The 16512-nt window shown below is 49.3% G+C and overlaps 1 protein-coding gene across 2 annotated transcripts in view; it reads left to right on the top strand.

The window, feature by feature from the left end:
* The window catches only part of PLXNA2 (plexin A2), a 181210-nt gene that overhangs the window by 106000 nt on the left and 58698 nt on the right, over positions 1–16512 (top strand). Inside the window, exons 4-9 of one of the 2 annotated variants that reach the window (XM_044916354.1) lie at positions 1927–2027; positions 5315–5438; positions 7148–7308; positions 7565–7583; positions 7970–8049; positions 10862–10976. In XM_044916354.1, the coding sequence (XP_044772289.1) occupies positions 1927–2027; positions 5315–5438; positions 7148–7308; positions 7565–7583; positions 7970–8049; positions 10862–10976 (600 nt within the window). Of the gene's footprint in view, positions 1–1926; positions 2028–5314; positions 5439–7147; positions 7309–7564; positions 7584–7952; positions 8050–10861; positions 10977–16512 lie in introns of both variants that reach the window. The other variant, XM_021682521.2, reaches the window with a different exon arrangement.

Below are 16512 nucleotides of genomic sequence, written 5' to 3'. Positions count from 1 at the left end.
CTCAGATGCTGCATCTGGATCCCAGCCCATCCTGACCACTCTTCTGGGAAGGACCTCTGGTTGAATAACACCACTCTTGGGCACTCCCCAGTGTGGGGTGTCCTCTCTCCACCCTGACACCCTGTCTGTTTATGCAGCCCAGGAGCAAATTAGCCCCTTGAGCTATTATATCAGCCCGTCAGGCCATACGGGACTCACACCCTCAGGTCTAGTATATAGAAGCTATTTCAGACCAGCCTCCACTCACAGTACCAGTTTCTTCAACTGAATTGCAAGATTTGACTATTATCCTTCCTGCGTTTCCTATTTTTGTTATTAAAAGGAGGCTAGGGCTGTTTAAAGCTGATCATGTCCACCCACTTATAGGAAAGCCTTGTGATACGAATATTAGGTGTTAGGATGCGGTAAGAACGAGGAGCACCCAACAAAGAAAGGGAGCCTCCTGGAGCTGGTGCACGAGACCTTTCATCGTCTGGCCCGGGAGTACGTGCCCTGACATCTCACCCCGCCCCAGCCAGGCTACACCCTTGAGTTCTGCTGAACTTGTCCATGATGACTTTGGCTTGTGATAATCACTGAGCATGCCGTGCCCTTCCGTGTCTCTGCAGCAGCTCTCTCCTACCCTGACTCACGCTTTCTCCAGCATCCAGCGGCCGCTTCCCCGACAGCTTGTCCTGGGCACCCCTCCTCCAAGTTCACGCCTGTCCCAGGCGAGGAGCTCCAGCATTGCAGTTACCAACTCCCCCTGGACTCTGAGCTCTGCGGGGCAGGCTCTGTGTCCTGATGGCTGGTATTTCCCTCTCACATAGCACTGGAGCCTCGCTGTGGTGACATCTGATAAAGATTTGCTAGATAAGCATGTTAAACTCCGAAGCCTCTCAGGAGGATGCTGTGAAAGTGTCTCGGGCAGATCCTTTGTTGCTCTGGCGGGAGGCAGGACACCATGTGGCTGGACCCTGGGTTGTGGGTTTGTACTTGCGATCACACATCCGGTGGGTGGGGGACCTCTCTGCCCTGACAAAGGAGAGCCCAGCCGCAGCCCAGCAAATGGTTTTGCAGCCCAGCAGCCTCCGGCTCCAACCCGCCGCAGTATCTAGTATCGCAAATGGAAGACTTCAATCTTCTGACCCCCTTACCTGGCCTGAACATCACACGCTGGACAGGTGGTGGTGTCGGGTCCAAACAGGCCCATCTCAAGGCCCTGCAGGGCCCCACGGGGCAACTGGCAGGAGTTCGCTGGGGCTGCATCCTTGGGGTGGGGGGCAGGGACTTGATCTGTAAATTCCCACTTTCCCCAGCAAGACGGACTCAGACAGGCAGCTCATCTCTGTGGATGTTCCCATTTAGCCAGACTTTTCAAAGGATGTTAGATTTACTAGAAAAAAATGAATGCAGACATCAGAGAATGGGATAATTGGATTCAGGTGGTATGTTTGGTTGGACGTAAAGAGACTGTGCCATACGATGAATATTATTGGATAGGAATAGTTTCTCCTCTCCCTTTTTAAATGTTTTCTGTGTGGGCAGGATGTCTCAGCCCAAGCCCAGCTGAAAGCCCTTCAGAGACAAGTTGGTGGCACTCAATAGGCTTTCAACGGAGTTAACCATTTTCATGAACATGGCCAGCTCTCAAAAGGACTTGAGTGGTGGGCAGATAGAGATAGGAAGATTTGCTTCTGCCCCTGGTGAAGGCAAGAAGCGGCCTTGGGCCAGCCACCCCAGAAACACATTCCCTTAGCTGTACCCCCATTGCACCAGGCAAACAAGTGAGAGAGGCCATTGACTCCTGCCCCCCCCCCCCCGCCCAGTGTCACCTCTTTAGGGGCGGTGACAGGGTAACTGCAGGTAGGTGTAGGTGAGTGTGAACACACATCAGCCAGTCATCACTCCCTGATCTAACTGTGCTCTCTTTCATCTCTCTGCCAGATCACCAGGGTCCCCGTGGAATCCTGTGAGCAGTACACGACCTGTGGGGAATGTCTGAGCTCGGGGGACCCTCACTGTGGCTGGTGTGCCCTGCACAATATGTAAGTTGGGGATCGTTCTGAAAATAGGCCTGGAATGCAGATGACCAGGTGCTTTCCTGGGACTGTTGATGAGGATGTGACCGTGGTTTCCAGGGCAAGGGGAATTTCCAATAATTCTCATCTAGGTTGGAGAGCAGGAAGAGAGCCCACAGGCGGGCAGGGGTCCTTCTTTCCCAGTGTCGTGCCTTTGCCTCTCATTTCACTTCTAAATTCTGCCCTCCCGGCTGCTCCCACGTCTGCACCTTGTCAACACTGGGAAGGGTGGTGGTACCAGAAGAACTCACCAGGGAAGCTGTAGAATTCTCTAGGTTTGCTCAGAACCTCCTCAGTGCATCCTGCCACCAGCATGCAGATGGTAGCGCACTGTTGGGGGGGCGGGTGGAGGGTGTGCATCTGGACTCCAGTGAGCTGCTGTGTGACCCTGGATGGTCATTGACAACTCTGGGCCTCCACTTCCCCAGCGCTGAATAAGGCTAATGCCTACCTCGCAGGTACACTGTGAGGATTAAATGAAATAATAAATGCTTTGGAAATAAGGAAGCCCAGAATAGGCTATACAAATCAAAATAATTATTATGAACTCTGAACCTTTGGGAGGACCCTTCTGGCCTCATTAATTCATGATTTTAAGAAGTCTGCATTTCATTCTAACTAGCCTCACACCCCTATTCAGATACATCCTGGCCATTGAATACCAGCTCAATAGAAATGCAAAATCACACTTAAACTTCCTAATTTGAAGGGCCGCGGAGGGAGAGAAGAGGGTGAAAACCCAAAGGCGGGACCTGGCTGGGAATTCTGTTCCCCAGTGGAGTTGGAAGCTCCGTGGCTCAGTGCCAGCCAGCAGCGCATCTCCATGAAATGTGCCGGGTTTGGGGTGGAGGCGGAGGGGGCGGGGGGCCAGAGTTTAGGGTCCTGCACAATAGCTCTTGGCTTCCAGCCTCTGCAGCAGGTGTTGCAAGGGCTAGGGAGGGAGGGAGGGAAGCAGGCGCCTCACAGATACAAAATCTGGACTGGATTTGAGCCCACAACTACTGGGTTCCCTGCTTGGGTTTGGAGGTAAGAGACTCTCCTCAAGAAGTTTTGCAGAAAATGTTCTTGCCAGAACCAAGGCAGTGAGTCGCCGTTTCGGTCAGACAAGATGCGGATGGCCCAGGAATCGCAGAGGTGGACAGCCATGTGTTTCCCCTCGGTGCGGCTGATGGGCCAGCCAGCTGAATCTCTCATCAGGAGGATTTCTTCCTCCCAGGACCCTGACGGCTGCCCCCACTCCGTGCAAAGTGTCCCAGGCTACCTGCCCTCTCCTTGTGCAGTGCGCATGCCCAGCCACACCCCCCACTCTCCTGCTCCCTGCCCTGCCCTCCCAGCCTCTGAGCCAGTGGCTCTTCTCACAGGTGGAACACCCCTTACAGATGGGGGATTGTCATTAATTCAACAGCAAGGACAACCGTGTTCCCCGGCTTGTGCTTGAGCCTATTAACCTATCCCAGTGCTCGAGTCTCCCGGTGGCCCCACACCACCCCTGTCATCCTCCTGTCTGGGTGGGCTGTGCCATCAGGATGGTCTCCGATTTCCTCTGTCCTCTGAACTCCCTACCTGTGGCAGGGAAGCCCTCCCACCTATGGGGCACACCTCTCCTTCCAGCCACTCTGCCTGCCAAGAGCACTTAGGAACGAACTTCTTCCTCTTTCCACCCAGAGCTTTCTCCTCTTAGGTCCTTCTGGTGGTCAGCAGCCCTCCTGCCATGCCCTCGCACCCGCCCCCAGGGGCCTGCCTCGGTAACGGGAAGGCGTTGACGGGCCCACTTGCAGTTCCCGGGCCCACACGCTGGACTGGAGGCAGGGCCACAGGGAGATTGCTGAAGAGGCTCTGGGTCCGGGGGGATTTGAAACCCTCCTGTCTCTTCTGTTTGCCTTGTTCCTGCAAGTGTGTCAGTGTCTCCGAGGCTATTTATCTCTGTTAGGGCTGTTGCCATAAATAGTATGATAAAAAAGAGCCATTTCAGCGAGTCAATGAGATAAAGGCTCCAGTCAAGAGCTCACTTTAGAGCTATCTTAAGGATTCACTTAAACCTCAATAATTCTTTTCTTTGACAGCATTCATATTTAGATCCATTATGTGCCTGGAAAGGAAGAGGGGAGGGGCGGGGGGACTTTGGGTAGGAATCACTGCCTGATTGTGGCATCTTGTGGTATGTCAGGGGCTAGTTGGTCTGGAGAAGCACCAGCCCTGGAGTGTGTTCCCATGTGACACAGGTGGCGAGAAGATGCTCTTGCATGCAGGCGTCACCATGCCCACCTGCCGCCCGGGCAGAGATGAAGCTGTTGGGAGAGACGGCCACACGGCTTTCTGACGGAGGCAGCCCTGGCTGCCCCTCCTGGGCTGCCTCTTTGTCTCCAGGCATTATTTCACACCGCAAATACTTATTTAAAATATAGCATGTGACAGGGAGAATATCTCAATGAATAAAACATGGCCCCTGCCTTCAGAGAGCCATGAGTCCAGCCACAAGATCACATGCACGCTGTCCCACACGGTGAAGACCTGTCCCGCGTCTGACATCTTTTTGGAGTAGAATAATAACATTAATAGTCATCATCATTAATATTATTATTATAAGGTCTAAAAGCCATTTTCTTTTTTTTAAAAGAGTTATTTATTTATTTGAGAGAGTGATCGTGAGAGCAAGGGAGCAGGGAGAGGGGCAAAGGGAGAAAGAGAGAGAGAATCTCAAGCAGACTCCCTGCTGAGCACGGAGCCCCACCCAGGGCTCCATCCCAGGACCTTGAGATCATGACCTGAGCCAAAATCAAGAGTCGGAGGTTCTTTTTTTTTTTTTTTTTAAGATTTTATTTATTTACTTGAAAGAGAGACAGATATAGCGACAGAGAGCAGGAGCAGGGAGGAGAGGGAGAAGCAGGCTCCTGGCTGAGCAGGAAGCCCCATGCGGGGCTCGATCCCAGGACCCTGAGATCATGACCTGAGCCGAAGGCAGACGCTTAACCGACTGAGCCACCCAGGCGCCCCCAGGAGCTATTCTTTATGTCTAAACTGTACCTCTCATATTGGGGGTTAATCCACCTCCCTCTTAGTCTGTGTTTACCTGTGATCAGGACCATCTGGGAGTCACCGAAGCCCTCTGGGGTAAGTGAAAAGTGTAATGAGAAGACAAGCCAAGAGCCTCAGAGCAGCAAACCCCTCTTAACCCCCCCCACCTCCAGGGGACAGTGGAGCCAAACAGATGGGTCTCAGAGGCCTGACCTCTTGTGCATCTGTGTCTGTGGCAGGTGCTCCCGCAGGGACAAGTGCCAGAGGGCCTGGGAACCTAATCGATTTGCGGCCAGCATCAGCCAGTGCATGAGCCTCGAGGTGCATCCCAGCAGCATCTCAGTGTCTGAACACAGCCGGCAGGTAAGAAACGTATCCCGGGGGCTGGTGGGGAGCACAGAGCACACACGTGGTGTGCGCGTGTTCCTTCAACACTTGCACGTGTATCTGTCACTGGATCACACTTTAAATGCTCCAAGGAAACTGTGTTTATACAAAACCTATGGTAGCTCCTATTGTAAAGGGCACAGTCATTCTCTGTATTCCCTGCAAACTCATTACCCATTGATCTGTTTTGTAAATCTAGATTCTGCATTTAGTAACAAACATTTACAACATAGTGCAATCCGATACTAAATAACACATTGTTTGTTATATGCTCTATTTACATTCCTCTATCTGATGCGGTTTTTCACACAGACCTTAGAGTTGCCTTTGTGTGTGTGTGTGTGTGTGTGTGTGTGAGAGAGAGAGAGAGAGAGAGGGAGAGAGAGGAGAGACAGACAGAGACAAAGAGACTGAGGCTTAAGTAACAGTCGGTATGTACTTGAAGAGAATATTAAAGAGAATAAAACAACCCTTAACCACCTGTTGAGGTACAACCCCAAATATTTCATGTCCTTAGGTCCTGCACGATTATTTCATTCTGAAGGTTTTGTGAGCATTTACGGATGTTAATTAGTTAATGAACCTTCCAAGATTTCTGTTCATTCACCCCCACCAGGAGGTTTTGGCTCCCACGGAGCCGAGGGAACAAATAGGGGAGTTTGTACCTAAGTCTCTTGGCCCCATGGAAACGAAACTGGGGCAGGGATTCAGCAGCAAACAAATGTTTGGAGAGGCTAGGTGACACTCATTGTGAGTGAGAAACCTCTGCAAATAAATACAGCCAGGTGTTGTGGGAGACCTACCTACACTGTGGCTCCCAACTTGAAGGCTCTGGGGGGGGCGGGTATTGTTGCCATGAACCCTTATGGTCACCCCCTGTTGCTAGAGGAAGCCAGGGGCATTTTTTACCTATTGTGTCAAATATCACTTAGATGTTCTATTGTGGTCATTGCGAACAAACTCATTTCTGGCCGTCAGTGGTATTTTTTACCATTCAAAGGACGGTATGCAAACTTGAAAAAGCCGGAAAGTGCTGGCCTAGATCATTGGAATCCATAGGCAGCAGCAGACATCATCCGAGCCGTTGGTGTCCACGGTCCTTGCTTTCTCTGGTCCCCACAGCTCCTTGTGAAGCCACTGCCCTACTGGAGGGGGGCTGTCAGCAAGCAGGGCGCCTGGGGTTGGGAGGACAGAGAGGCAGAAACCCTAGGACACTTGGCATCCTGATAAGCAGCGCCTGAATCATAGCCAGGGTGAGGAGCTCGCTGTCTCCCGCCAACCTGGTCGACCTCGAGATCGGTAAGCCAGTGTTAAGGCTTGTTTGCAAAGGGCTCAGCTCGTGATTTGCTTTCCAGGGTCATGGTTTCATGTCAGAATGACGAGGTCTGAGGTGGATTTTGGTACCTTTCCCTCTAGGCCCCCTCACCCAGTCCTTTCTGATGCTGGCCAAGACTGAAAAATAAATGCGCAGTGATATTAATAAAGACCCACTGACTCTGCACTCTTGTAATTGTCAAAGCCAGAAGATCACTAGACCAATGTCCTTCCTTAGAGATGAGCTCAGGGGACATTAGTCCGCAAGCAGGCCACAGCAGGGCCAGGCCTGGAGCTCTGGTCTCCGGAGCCCTTAGGATTCTTCCTATGGCATCGTTTTTTGCTCCTGAGCCTCTTTGCTCCTCCCACAGCTCAGCCTGGTTGTGAGTGATGCTCCTGACCTGTCTGTGGGCATCTCCTGTGCCTTTGGGAACCTGACCGAGGTGGAGGGACAGGTGTCTGGGAGCCAGGTCATCTGCATCTCACCAGGGCCCAAGGATGTCCCTGTCATCCCTCTGGATCAAGGTAAGAAGTGAGCGCCATGAAAGTCACATGCCAGGGGCTGCCCTACCAGAATGGTCAAGAGTAGAGTACACAGTGGAAGGGGTAGCAAGTAGAGGGCGCAGGGGATGGGGTGGCGAGTACCAGCACCAAAGTTGCCTGCCCGAGCCTTCATATCGCAGATGTTAACGTGGGCTTATGTAACTTGTTTGAGTTTGAAAGCTCCTTGTCATGCCCCAGAGCAAAATTCAGAAAGAAGGAAATCCCTTGCTCCAACTTGGGTTAAGTCTTCACCATGTGCAGAGAGTTTTTCCAGACTTCCCTTCCCTTCAAGGAATATCAGTGGCTCCAGCCAGTGATTTTCAGTGGTCTCTCCATGGAACTGGGGGTTTGAGGGCTTCTGGCCTAGTATTTCTGAAAGTCTTTCAGTAACTGAACATGCCTGACCAAAGCAAGGGTTTCTGTGGGATGTGATTCATTCCGTTTCCCCTAAAAGGGGGAGTGGGGGTGGCTGGGAGACACCCAGTGACGGGTGTCTCAGCAGGACCAAAGGGACTCTCAGGCAGTTTTCATCTACCATCTGTGCCCCAAGAGAGCCCTGGAGTGGCTTCATGGATTACCCTCAGATTCTCCACTGGGCGCCCAGGTTGTTACCCTCTCCTTTTTTTCCCCCAGACTGGTTTGGGCTAGAGCTGCAGCTGAGATCCAAGGAGACAGGGAAGATATTTGTCAGCACCGAGTTCAAGTTCTACAACTGCAGTGCCCACCAACTGTAAGCATTCCGGGGCCTGGATACGGGTGTGGGGGGTTCTCTAAGCTCCAGCCATGTTGGTTTCACCTCTCAGTCTCCCCACGGGACCTGGCACACTGTCTGGGACAGAGTAAGCTCTCCATAAATGTTCCTTTTCAGTTCTGTTCAGTTTATTCAGTTATATTAAACAGAATGGCATTCACTGTCCACAGCCTCTGATCTTATCCAGACTCCCTTGCCTGACCCCCCTACAACCCTACCCCCAATTCTCAAGCTAAGACGGTAAAAAGAAAGTTTGACATGAAGACGAAGGTCGTGGTCCAAGGACCATAAGAAAAGTTCTCCATTTTGGACCAGTTGGTGGTGGCTTTGAACGTAGAGATAGACAGTGAATGGAGTTTAGACACATCCTCCATGAGCAAGCGGAGAGGGACTCGGAGGTAAGGCAGCTATGCACACAGCTACCCGAGAGGAGGACATGCCATAAGGGCCCCAGGCTGGGAGGGGGAGAGGAGACTTTCACTCCACTGTGATCCAGACCCAGCCTTTGACTTTTTAAAGAGGAGGGGGAAACCGGCGGCCTCTAGAGGGGCTTGAGTAGAGCCCAGCTGACCTCATCAGCCATCTCCAGCAGTGGGACACTTACCACTGGTGCCCACAAGCTAAGAACTTCTACAGCTGGGCAGGAATAGAGACCCATATTTAGTTTCTATCTTCGCTGGAAGAGAAACTGAGACTCCTTCCATACAAACTGGGAACTCTATACCGCCTGGTTTAGAAAGAGGGAAATAGGTCTCTGTAATAGGGCCACATAAAGGCCACTGGACCAGTGACCATGAACATTCCACAAGGAGAGAGATCAAGCAACAACTGCACACCAGAGGGAGCAATCACTGGGGACAGTCTATGGACCCATCCTTCCCAATTCTTAAGACAGGAATACTCTGAGGTCTGCATAACTCCAAGGCATCATGTCTATAGGGTCCAGGCTATGGACAAGATGGGCTCAGCAATCCACATGGGGAGAGGGTCTGTTTGCAGCTATCCCTGAAAGGAATCTTTAGCCATTAAAAGAGACAAATGAGTCAGTCCTCCCGAGCCTCCCCTCCTCTGATCTTGATTTTTATGACGGGAATCAGCTGCTGGAACTGTAGGATCTCCGAAGTAGTTAAGAAAGGAGACACAGTTGAGCCCCATTGGGATGTCAATAGATGTGTCGAGAAAGACAGGACAAGTGGTAAAAAGGGCCTGGGGCGGGGGCAGGGCAGTAAGTGCAGAAGCTGAAATAAACAAAATTGCCCACTAACCACGGCGTCCCAATCCCAGCTAACCCTGTTGGGGAAAATGCAAGCATCTTGGAGAAAGAAACTCCCAACCTCCTTCTAAACTCCAACACAGTGGTGATAGAATTCATTGTTTGTGAGAACATCCTCATCTCCATGGCAGTTCGGTGTGATGTCACCACTTTGCATTGCTATGGCAACAGAAATGCAGTCACAGGCAGCAAGTTTTAGCCCAAAAAAAAAAAAAAAAAACAGATCTCCTTGACAGCAAAGATTCCATTTTATTTCTAAACACTATCTTACCCCTACTCCACTCCTGGCATCCATAGCAAAAAGTCACAGAATCAAGTTCAATCCCCTGCTTTTAATATGGTAAACTGAGGCCCACAGGGGATAAGTGCTGCAGCGAAGGTCACAAAATTAGCCAGTGGAAAAGCCAGGCTTAGAACCCCATCTCATCATTCTTGGTCCATTTTCATTATTTACTTGCTGAATCATAAGATATTAGCAAGAACCAGTCAGTCTGGCCTAAGCTCAGAAACAATCATTTTGGGCATATCTGGAAGGGGATAAGACTGATCAGCATGGGCAAGATGAGGTGTAGATGTGCTAATGCACCCAAAACAGGGTGGCAAATTAGCCAGTCACACCCTGGATGGAGACCCATCCACCTAAATGTAAAGAGAATGACCACCAGATGGCGCCAGATCGCAGAGCCGGCTGTGTCCCTTCCAGGTTGGTCTAGTTGTCAAAGGCTAGATTAGGGGCTCTGGCATTTTAATGGTCTGGTCACACACAGCCCCCAGGTAAAACTAGAGGGAAAGAAGCGCTTACCCTGGCAAGAAATGCATGAGCCACACACATATTACTGCTTATGCCTGGCTACTTGGAGAGTGAGACAAAATTGCCATTTAATATTGTTAACTCCCCCAAAGCCCAGAAACACAGGTGGTTGAACTAGTTGTTGACACTCAAATGTGACTTAAAAGCTTGAAATAACAGGCAATTTAAGCACTTGAAAATAACACTCACATTTAACATTGTACCTTTCAAAACCATTTCCTACACATTATCTTGTTTGATGCTCAACAGCCCTGTGGAGCAGACGGGAAAGTTTTATTACAGACTGATGAAGAACTTCCAATGCAGAAAGTGAAGTGACTTACTCAAGGTGACCCCAGTGGCAGTGGCAAGCCTGGAATCCTATCTGCCCAATTTCTATCCCCGTGCTTTTCTGTCTTATGTCTTCCAAGCTATTCTCTTATTAGTGGTGGGGTGCTGGTAAATATTTAACTACCAGCAATCAAGGAAAAAAACCCTAGTATGTAGCATTTGCCAATTTCTATGGTGTAAATACTCTGTCCGTGGCTGATTCCAAGCTATAAACATGATGCCAACCACTTGCAAAATTCCTGGAAATGTAAATAATCAGCTCTCCTGAGAGAGAGACTAGGATAACCGACTTCCATCATGACACATGGGCTACCTGGCACCCTTACCTTCCCTGTGTGCTCCCTTCTCTTTGCCTCTTACTATCTCCATCCTTGCAGGTGCCTGTCTTGTGTCAACAGCGCCTTCCGCTGCCATTGGTGCAAATACCGGAACCTCTGCACTCACGACCCCACCACTTGCTCCTTCCAGGAGGGCCGGATCAATATTTCAGAGGTAAGCAAGGCTCACCTTGGCACGGTGATGTTTCCCAGCGAGTCTGAGTGGCCCTCCCTTTTCAGATGGGCAGTCCAGTGGCTTGGCCATCTCCTTGCCCTGACCCATCTTGGTCTTCTTCCCGGAGATTCTATATGTTAGAAAGCCCCATTATTATAAAACGCAAAAAAAAAAAAAAAAAAAAAAAAGTGGTAGAAAATACCCCAGAGGCAGAGAAATGTGCTGTCTCTTCTAGACTCTTAAGACTCTCTACATTCAAAGGCTTGAGGGGAACTGAGGGTTGAGACTAAAAGCTGAGAGGACATATCCAACCAACCAGACTCCATTGTCTAAAAGAGGGCAGTGAATGACATTGATTCTTTGAGTCTAAGCCCTTTGCTTGGCTGCAGACATAGTCCAATTCAACAGAACACTCACTCTCAACCATTCTTTCATGCCAACCTCTCTTCCAACTCCAAGTTTCAATGATTCTTTGACTCTGATGTATGACTGGGTGGGTGGCCTTCCAGAAAGAGAAGGAAATTCAGCTGGTGAAAAGAACCAGGCCTTGCTAAAAGTCCCAGCTTATTATACAATCAGTGTTCCATCCCCAAGGCCTGACCCACCTTTGTTATCAACACCGTGAAATATCAAATTGCTTGTCTTTGCAAGGAATATCACATCCGATGGTTATCTACTGATGTTGACTTTCGTACACATTCACAGCATGCCTTAGGAAAATGAAGCCTGCTTGGTCAATTTCCCTTTCTTGTGTTTAATGTTTTTCACACCACAGCATGGCCAGTAGGTTGGGTTTGAACGACTGTAGAGGCCTATGTATTCATACAAGTTGCACACGTGTGCATACACATGTTCCCCTCTTCTTCCACCTTTTAGAAAATCCACAAATGTAAATGAGCAACAGCATAGCATGTGCATATTTTACTGTACTCTTTCCATATACCTGTCGCCATTGCAGTAGACTAGAAGCTTCTTGAAGGCAATGGCTACATCTTACCTTTAAATCCTCAGTGTCTTCTTCAGTGAATATTTGCAGAATGCATGCGTGAAAGAAGGAAGGAATGGCCACTTTACCCAAATGCCATTGATAGGAAGGGTTCCTTGGATACATTTGTCCATGATTTCAAGAAATAGAGTCTTATGGGAAAAAAAGAAGAAACAGAGTCTTCTGTGTCTCCTAATCTTGATAGAAATGCTAGTTGTTTCCATGAATAAACATAAGAAAGTAGACCTTGATATACATATTTCAAATCATCATGGTGCATGCTTTAAATACCTTACAATTTCATTTGTCAATTATACCTCAAAAGGTAAAAAAAAAAAATTAAATAAGAATATAGTAGGCCTTGAACTGTTTCTCAAACACACACCCATGGCCTTGAATTCTTCTGAGTTTCTGAAATAATACGTGTTATGTTCAGCCAGAAAAATGTAAAAATGGGCCCATCTTGAATGAGAGAAACATAGATGGTATCCACAGGTGGTATTTAAGACAGGCCATCTGCAGGTGCCCCAGAGTGATGGACACAGTTATCTAGTGCCCTGAAAACCTTTCAGAAAAAGATTTCCCTCCAGCCAGTTGGTGTGCTTTAATATAGCTGGCCTGAAAGATCTACCCTGGTCTTAGTGGACACTGCAAATTAATCCCAGCCCTGGGATTGTACAAGAGTATGGAACTGCTTTCAGGCCAGTCTTCTTACTCAGAGGATAGGACCCAAGGGCTGCAGGGATGGAGTGGAGGGTGGTTAACCCAGCTGGGGAGTCGACAGAAGAATGGCGAAGGGAGGCGAGGCGGACCAGGAACAGCAGAAGCCACAGACGGGGCTGCTCAGAAGCAAAGGCCTGGCCGTGAAAAGATGGTGATAAAGGGTCTCAGAAACCGACTTTCACATGGGCCTCTTCTAAACTTCTAAGTTCCTTAATAAAATAAAGTGAGGCCGACCACAAAATGCAGACAGAGAGAGAGAGAGAGAGAGTGAAGTGCAGATCTAGATGAGAAAGTTTTCTTCCAGGGGCTCCCCCTCGGGCAGAGAGAAACCCAAAGCCAAGCCTGAAAGGGGCCTGCAGCTGGAGCGAGGGCCAGAGGAGTGGCGCACAGAGCAAGACAAATAAACTCTGCCGGGGTGTGGAGGCCAGAAGGCTAATTGGAAACATGCCGGCCTCCCTTCGTGCCCTTTAGAAGTCACTAGAACAGGGTTCCCTCTCAGCCACGGTGGAGAGACTGAAATGTTCCAGAGAGCTGGGCCTAAGAGAAGCTGTTGCCACCTGGCCACTCGGGATTGAGTGAATACCGAAGGAGGCCTGGGGGGAAACCCCAAAGGTTTCTCACCCCCTATTAGTTTCACTTTCTTTCTTGAATGTCTGTTGCTTGGGACGGAGAGGCCTTTGTCCCCGCTCAAGTCCCCGCCTCTCCCGAGTGGGACTGGGCCGGACTGCCATTCTCCTACTGCTGATAAGCCCAGGCCCCTGATGCAGGCCTGGGGCTTGGCTCTCTGGAGGTCGGGGATGGAAGTCTGGTCTGTGTCCGGCTCCTGACTTCGCCCAGGAAAGAAAATCAGTTCAGTTCCCAGGAAGCTTGTGAGGGCCACTTCCTCAGCTGCCTTGAATACTGCCAGAGCTCTTGGCCACAGCCATTCACTCATCCCTTCCCAGCAAATAGCTCCCAGGCCCTGCTCTTTTCCGTCCAAAGCTCTGCTTCTGGGGAGCCCATTCCCGAAAATGTGGGCAACAGCAGAAGCACACACATCCAGCTTGGGTGAGGTGTTCTTTACTGTATTAGGAGTCTGATCTGATGTCTTTAGGTTTTTCTGGGGATTGAAAATCCCTTAGGTACCTCTTTGGGGGTCCTAGAATATCTCTTTCATACGTCCAGTAAGGGCCCCCTAACTCTGAATCAAAATTTTATGTCCATTTCCTTGAAACAATACATAACTGATAAGCTCCATTGATGTATACGGAACATTAATGTAGCACACGTTTTTAATTCTCTCAAATGTGCCGAGAGTTCTCAAAGCACATATGTCAGGGTAGGGGGACCAGTAACATCAGCATCACCTGGGTACTTGTTGGAAGTTCAAAGTCTTGGGGTACCTAGGTGGCTCAGTCGGTTAAGCGGCTGCCTTTGGCTCAGGTCATCATCCCAGGGTCCTGGGATCCAGCCCCGCATCGGGCTCTCTGCTCAGCGGGGAGTCTGCTTCTCCCTCTCCCTCTGCCTCTGTGATCTCTCTCTCTCTCTCTCAAATAAATAAAATCTTAAAAAAAATTTTCAAATTCCTGGGCCTCATCCCAAATGAGTCTAAAGATTGAGAGTCACGGACATGTGGCATCTCAACTGATTCTCGAAACAGACCTGCAGTTTCACATAATTCATATTTGACACATGTAGTAACCAACATGCTAAAAATTTAGGTTTTTTGCCCAAGGCTACAGAGAACTCCGGCATCCAAAAGAGCTGAGTACAGTATGCTTTCTGCAGAAAATCAGAGCCAGTTAGCTTGCTTGTCTCCGTGGCCACAGCCACACTTGCCGGCCAGATCCCAATCTGGCTTTATGCTCTTTGGTTGTGAGGGTTCGGGGTAGACAGGGACTGGTACAAATCCATCTCCCCAGATGGGGAGGCTCCCGTGGAGTCCCACTTACAGATACACGGCCAGCCGGCACATGAGGTAAATCTGCCTACTTCTTTCCAGAGGTCTGATGGACCAAGTCCACGCTTAGGCTTGACAAGAAAGTACCTAATTCAAAATAAAAATATTGGTAGTGAACATTTATTGAGTGCTTATTATATATGCAACATTTTCTACATACATAAAATCTCATTTAGTCTACTCTATGAAATGGGTTCTATTACAGATGAGTAAACAGAGGTTTAGGTAAGTTAAGCAATTTTCCTAAGGTCATCAGATACATGCAGAAGGCATGACTCAGAGTAAAATGTTCCCCAGGCTGACTGTGAGTAAGTCGACAGCCTCTGATCCTGCATTCCACCCCCGCCCCACAGACGCACACACATGCACACACAAGAAATACACAGTGATATTCATGTTGTTAATCCGGTTTATTGCCATTTACAACATTCTTTCGTAGGCCTCTTTTAAGCCATCTAGGCCTGTCAGGTATTTCTGGCCCCATTTTATAGATGAGAAAACTGAATTTCAACTGAACCATCTCTTGAGCTCTTTGAAGGTTATGAGCCAAACCTTTCCACCGTGCAGAGCACAGCCGATCTGTGGTGGGGCCCCCCAAATCTCTGCCTCCCTGGGCCGGATCAAGCTGCGACATGGTGTTAGCAAGCGGGCGTGCGTGGGAGTGTGTATGGCTTTCAGCTCTAAAAGCTCATCTCCCTCCATGGCTAAACCAGGCCTAGTGAGATGTAGATACATAAATATCTTCTTTACGCCCTGTCCCAGGGGAAAGATAGAACCAAATAAATCGGATTAGCTTCCCAGGATACTGGCTGCTTTCTCTCTTTGAAGTCCAGTGGGTGAAGATAATGCCATTTCCACACGGGAGAAGTCGTTTCCGAGGGCCGAAGGGTCCCCTGCGCTGAGAAGCACAGCTAAGCAGAGTGGGTGATGTGGCCGCGAGCCACGCAGGGCTCCCACACCAGAGTCCCGCCCTCCCTGGAGCCGTGGCTCTTCCTCCCCAGACTACCCCTGCCCCCCGGGATACTCCGAAATAGGACATCTGTTCATCTTGACAGAAACTCAGATTGCTGCCAAGGAGGTGATCCTGCTGCCAAGTTGGCCTAGAGACAGAGAGAGGAGTAAGATGACCTAAAGACAGTGGAGACCAGCAGTAGCGATGGGCATTTTAACACTGACGACTGTCTTAACATTCTGCAGAAAAAGCATAGCGTGATCATTTGTGTTCTTGTTCTTAGGACAACTGTGTGTGTCTGTGTGTGTGTGTGTGCACGCGCACTCACAGAAACAATTGGGTTGCAAGTGCCCTCATTGTATCTGATGAAACCCAACGCCTTCCTCAAGGCCCTGAGGCATTGAAGTTCCCACAGCTTGGCAGTTTTCTGGGCTTCTGGCTTTCCTGCATCTGCCCTCAGCCTTCACTACTGCCATTGCTACCCAGGATTCACTGCTCCCTCCTTAACATATTCACCTGAGCCATTCACAACCCAAGCGTTCTATATCTTCCCCTGCTTCCCAAGAAGAAGACAGGTTGCCTGCCCCCCAACCCCTTCTTTCCTTTACCCTAGAGAATAAAAGAAAGAATCCTACTCTGTGTGGCCTGAAATGGCAAAAAAACAAAACAAAACCAAAAAAAAAAAAAAAAAGGCAAAGGAAAAAACATCTGTTTCTACTGAGGCAATCTTAGAACCTATTTCGGCATTTGGGAAGCCCCTAATCATTGTCTTTAAATTTAGTCCCAGAAGGTCCAAAACAGGAGACCACAGGACTCTTTTCTAAAATTTTAGAATCCCTTCAAAAAAGAGAAAAAAAAAAACAACTCCTAAGGAGTACTCATAAAGTGTCTTCTTATGATTCTCTAACCTCCAGGTTGGACCAGACTTAACCCAGAC

This window comes from Neomonachus schauinslandi, chromosome 6, assembly GCF_002201575.2.
Source record: "Neomonachus schauinslandi chromosome 6, ASM220157v2, whole genome shotgun sequence".
Lineage (NCBI taxonomy): Eukaryota > Metazoa > Chordata > Mammalia > Carnivora > Phocidae > Neomonachus > Neomonachus schauinslandi.
Note: the sequence above shows the minus strand (reverse complement) of the source record. Positions and strands in the feature narration are given on the sequence as shown.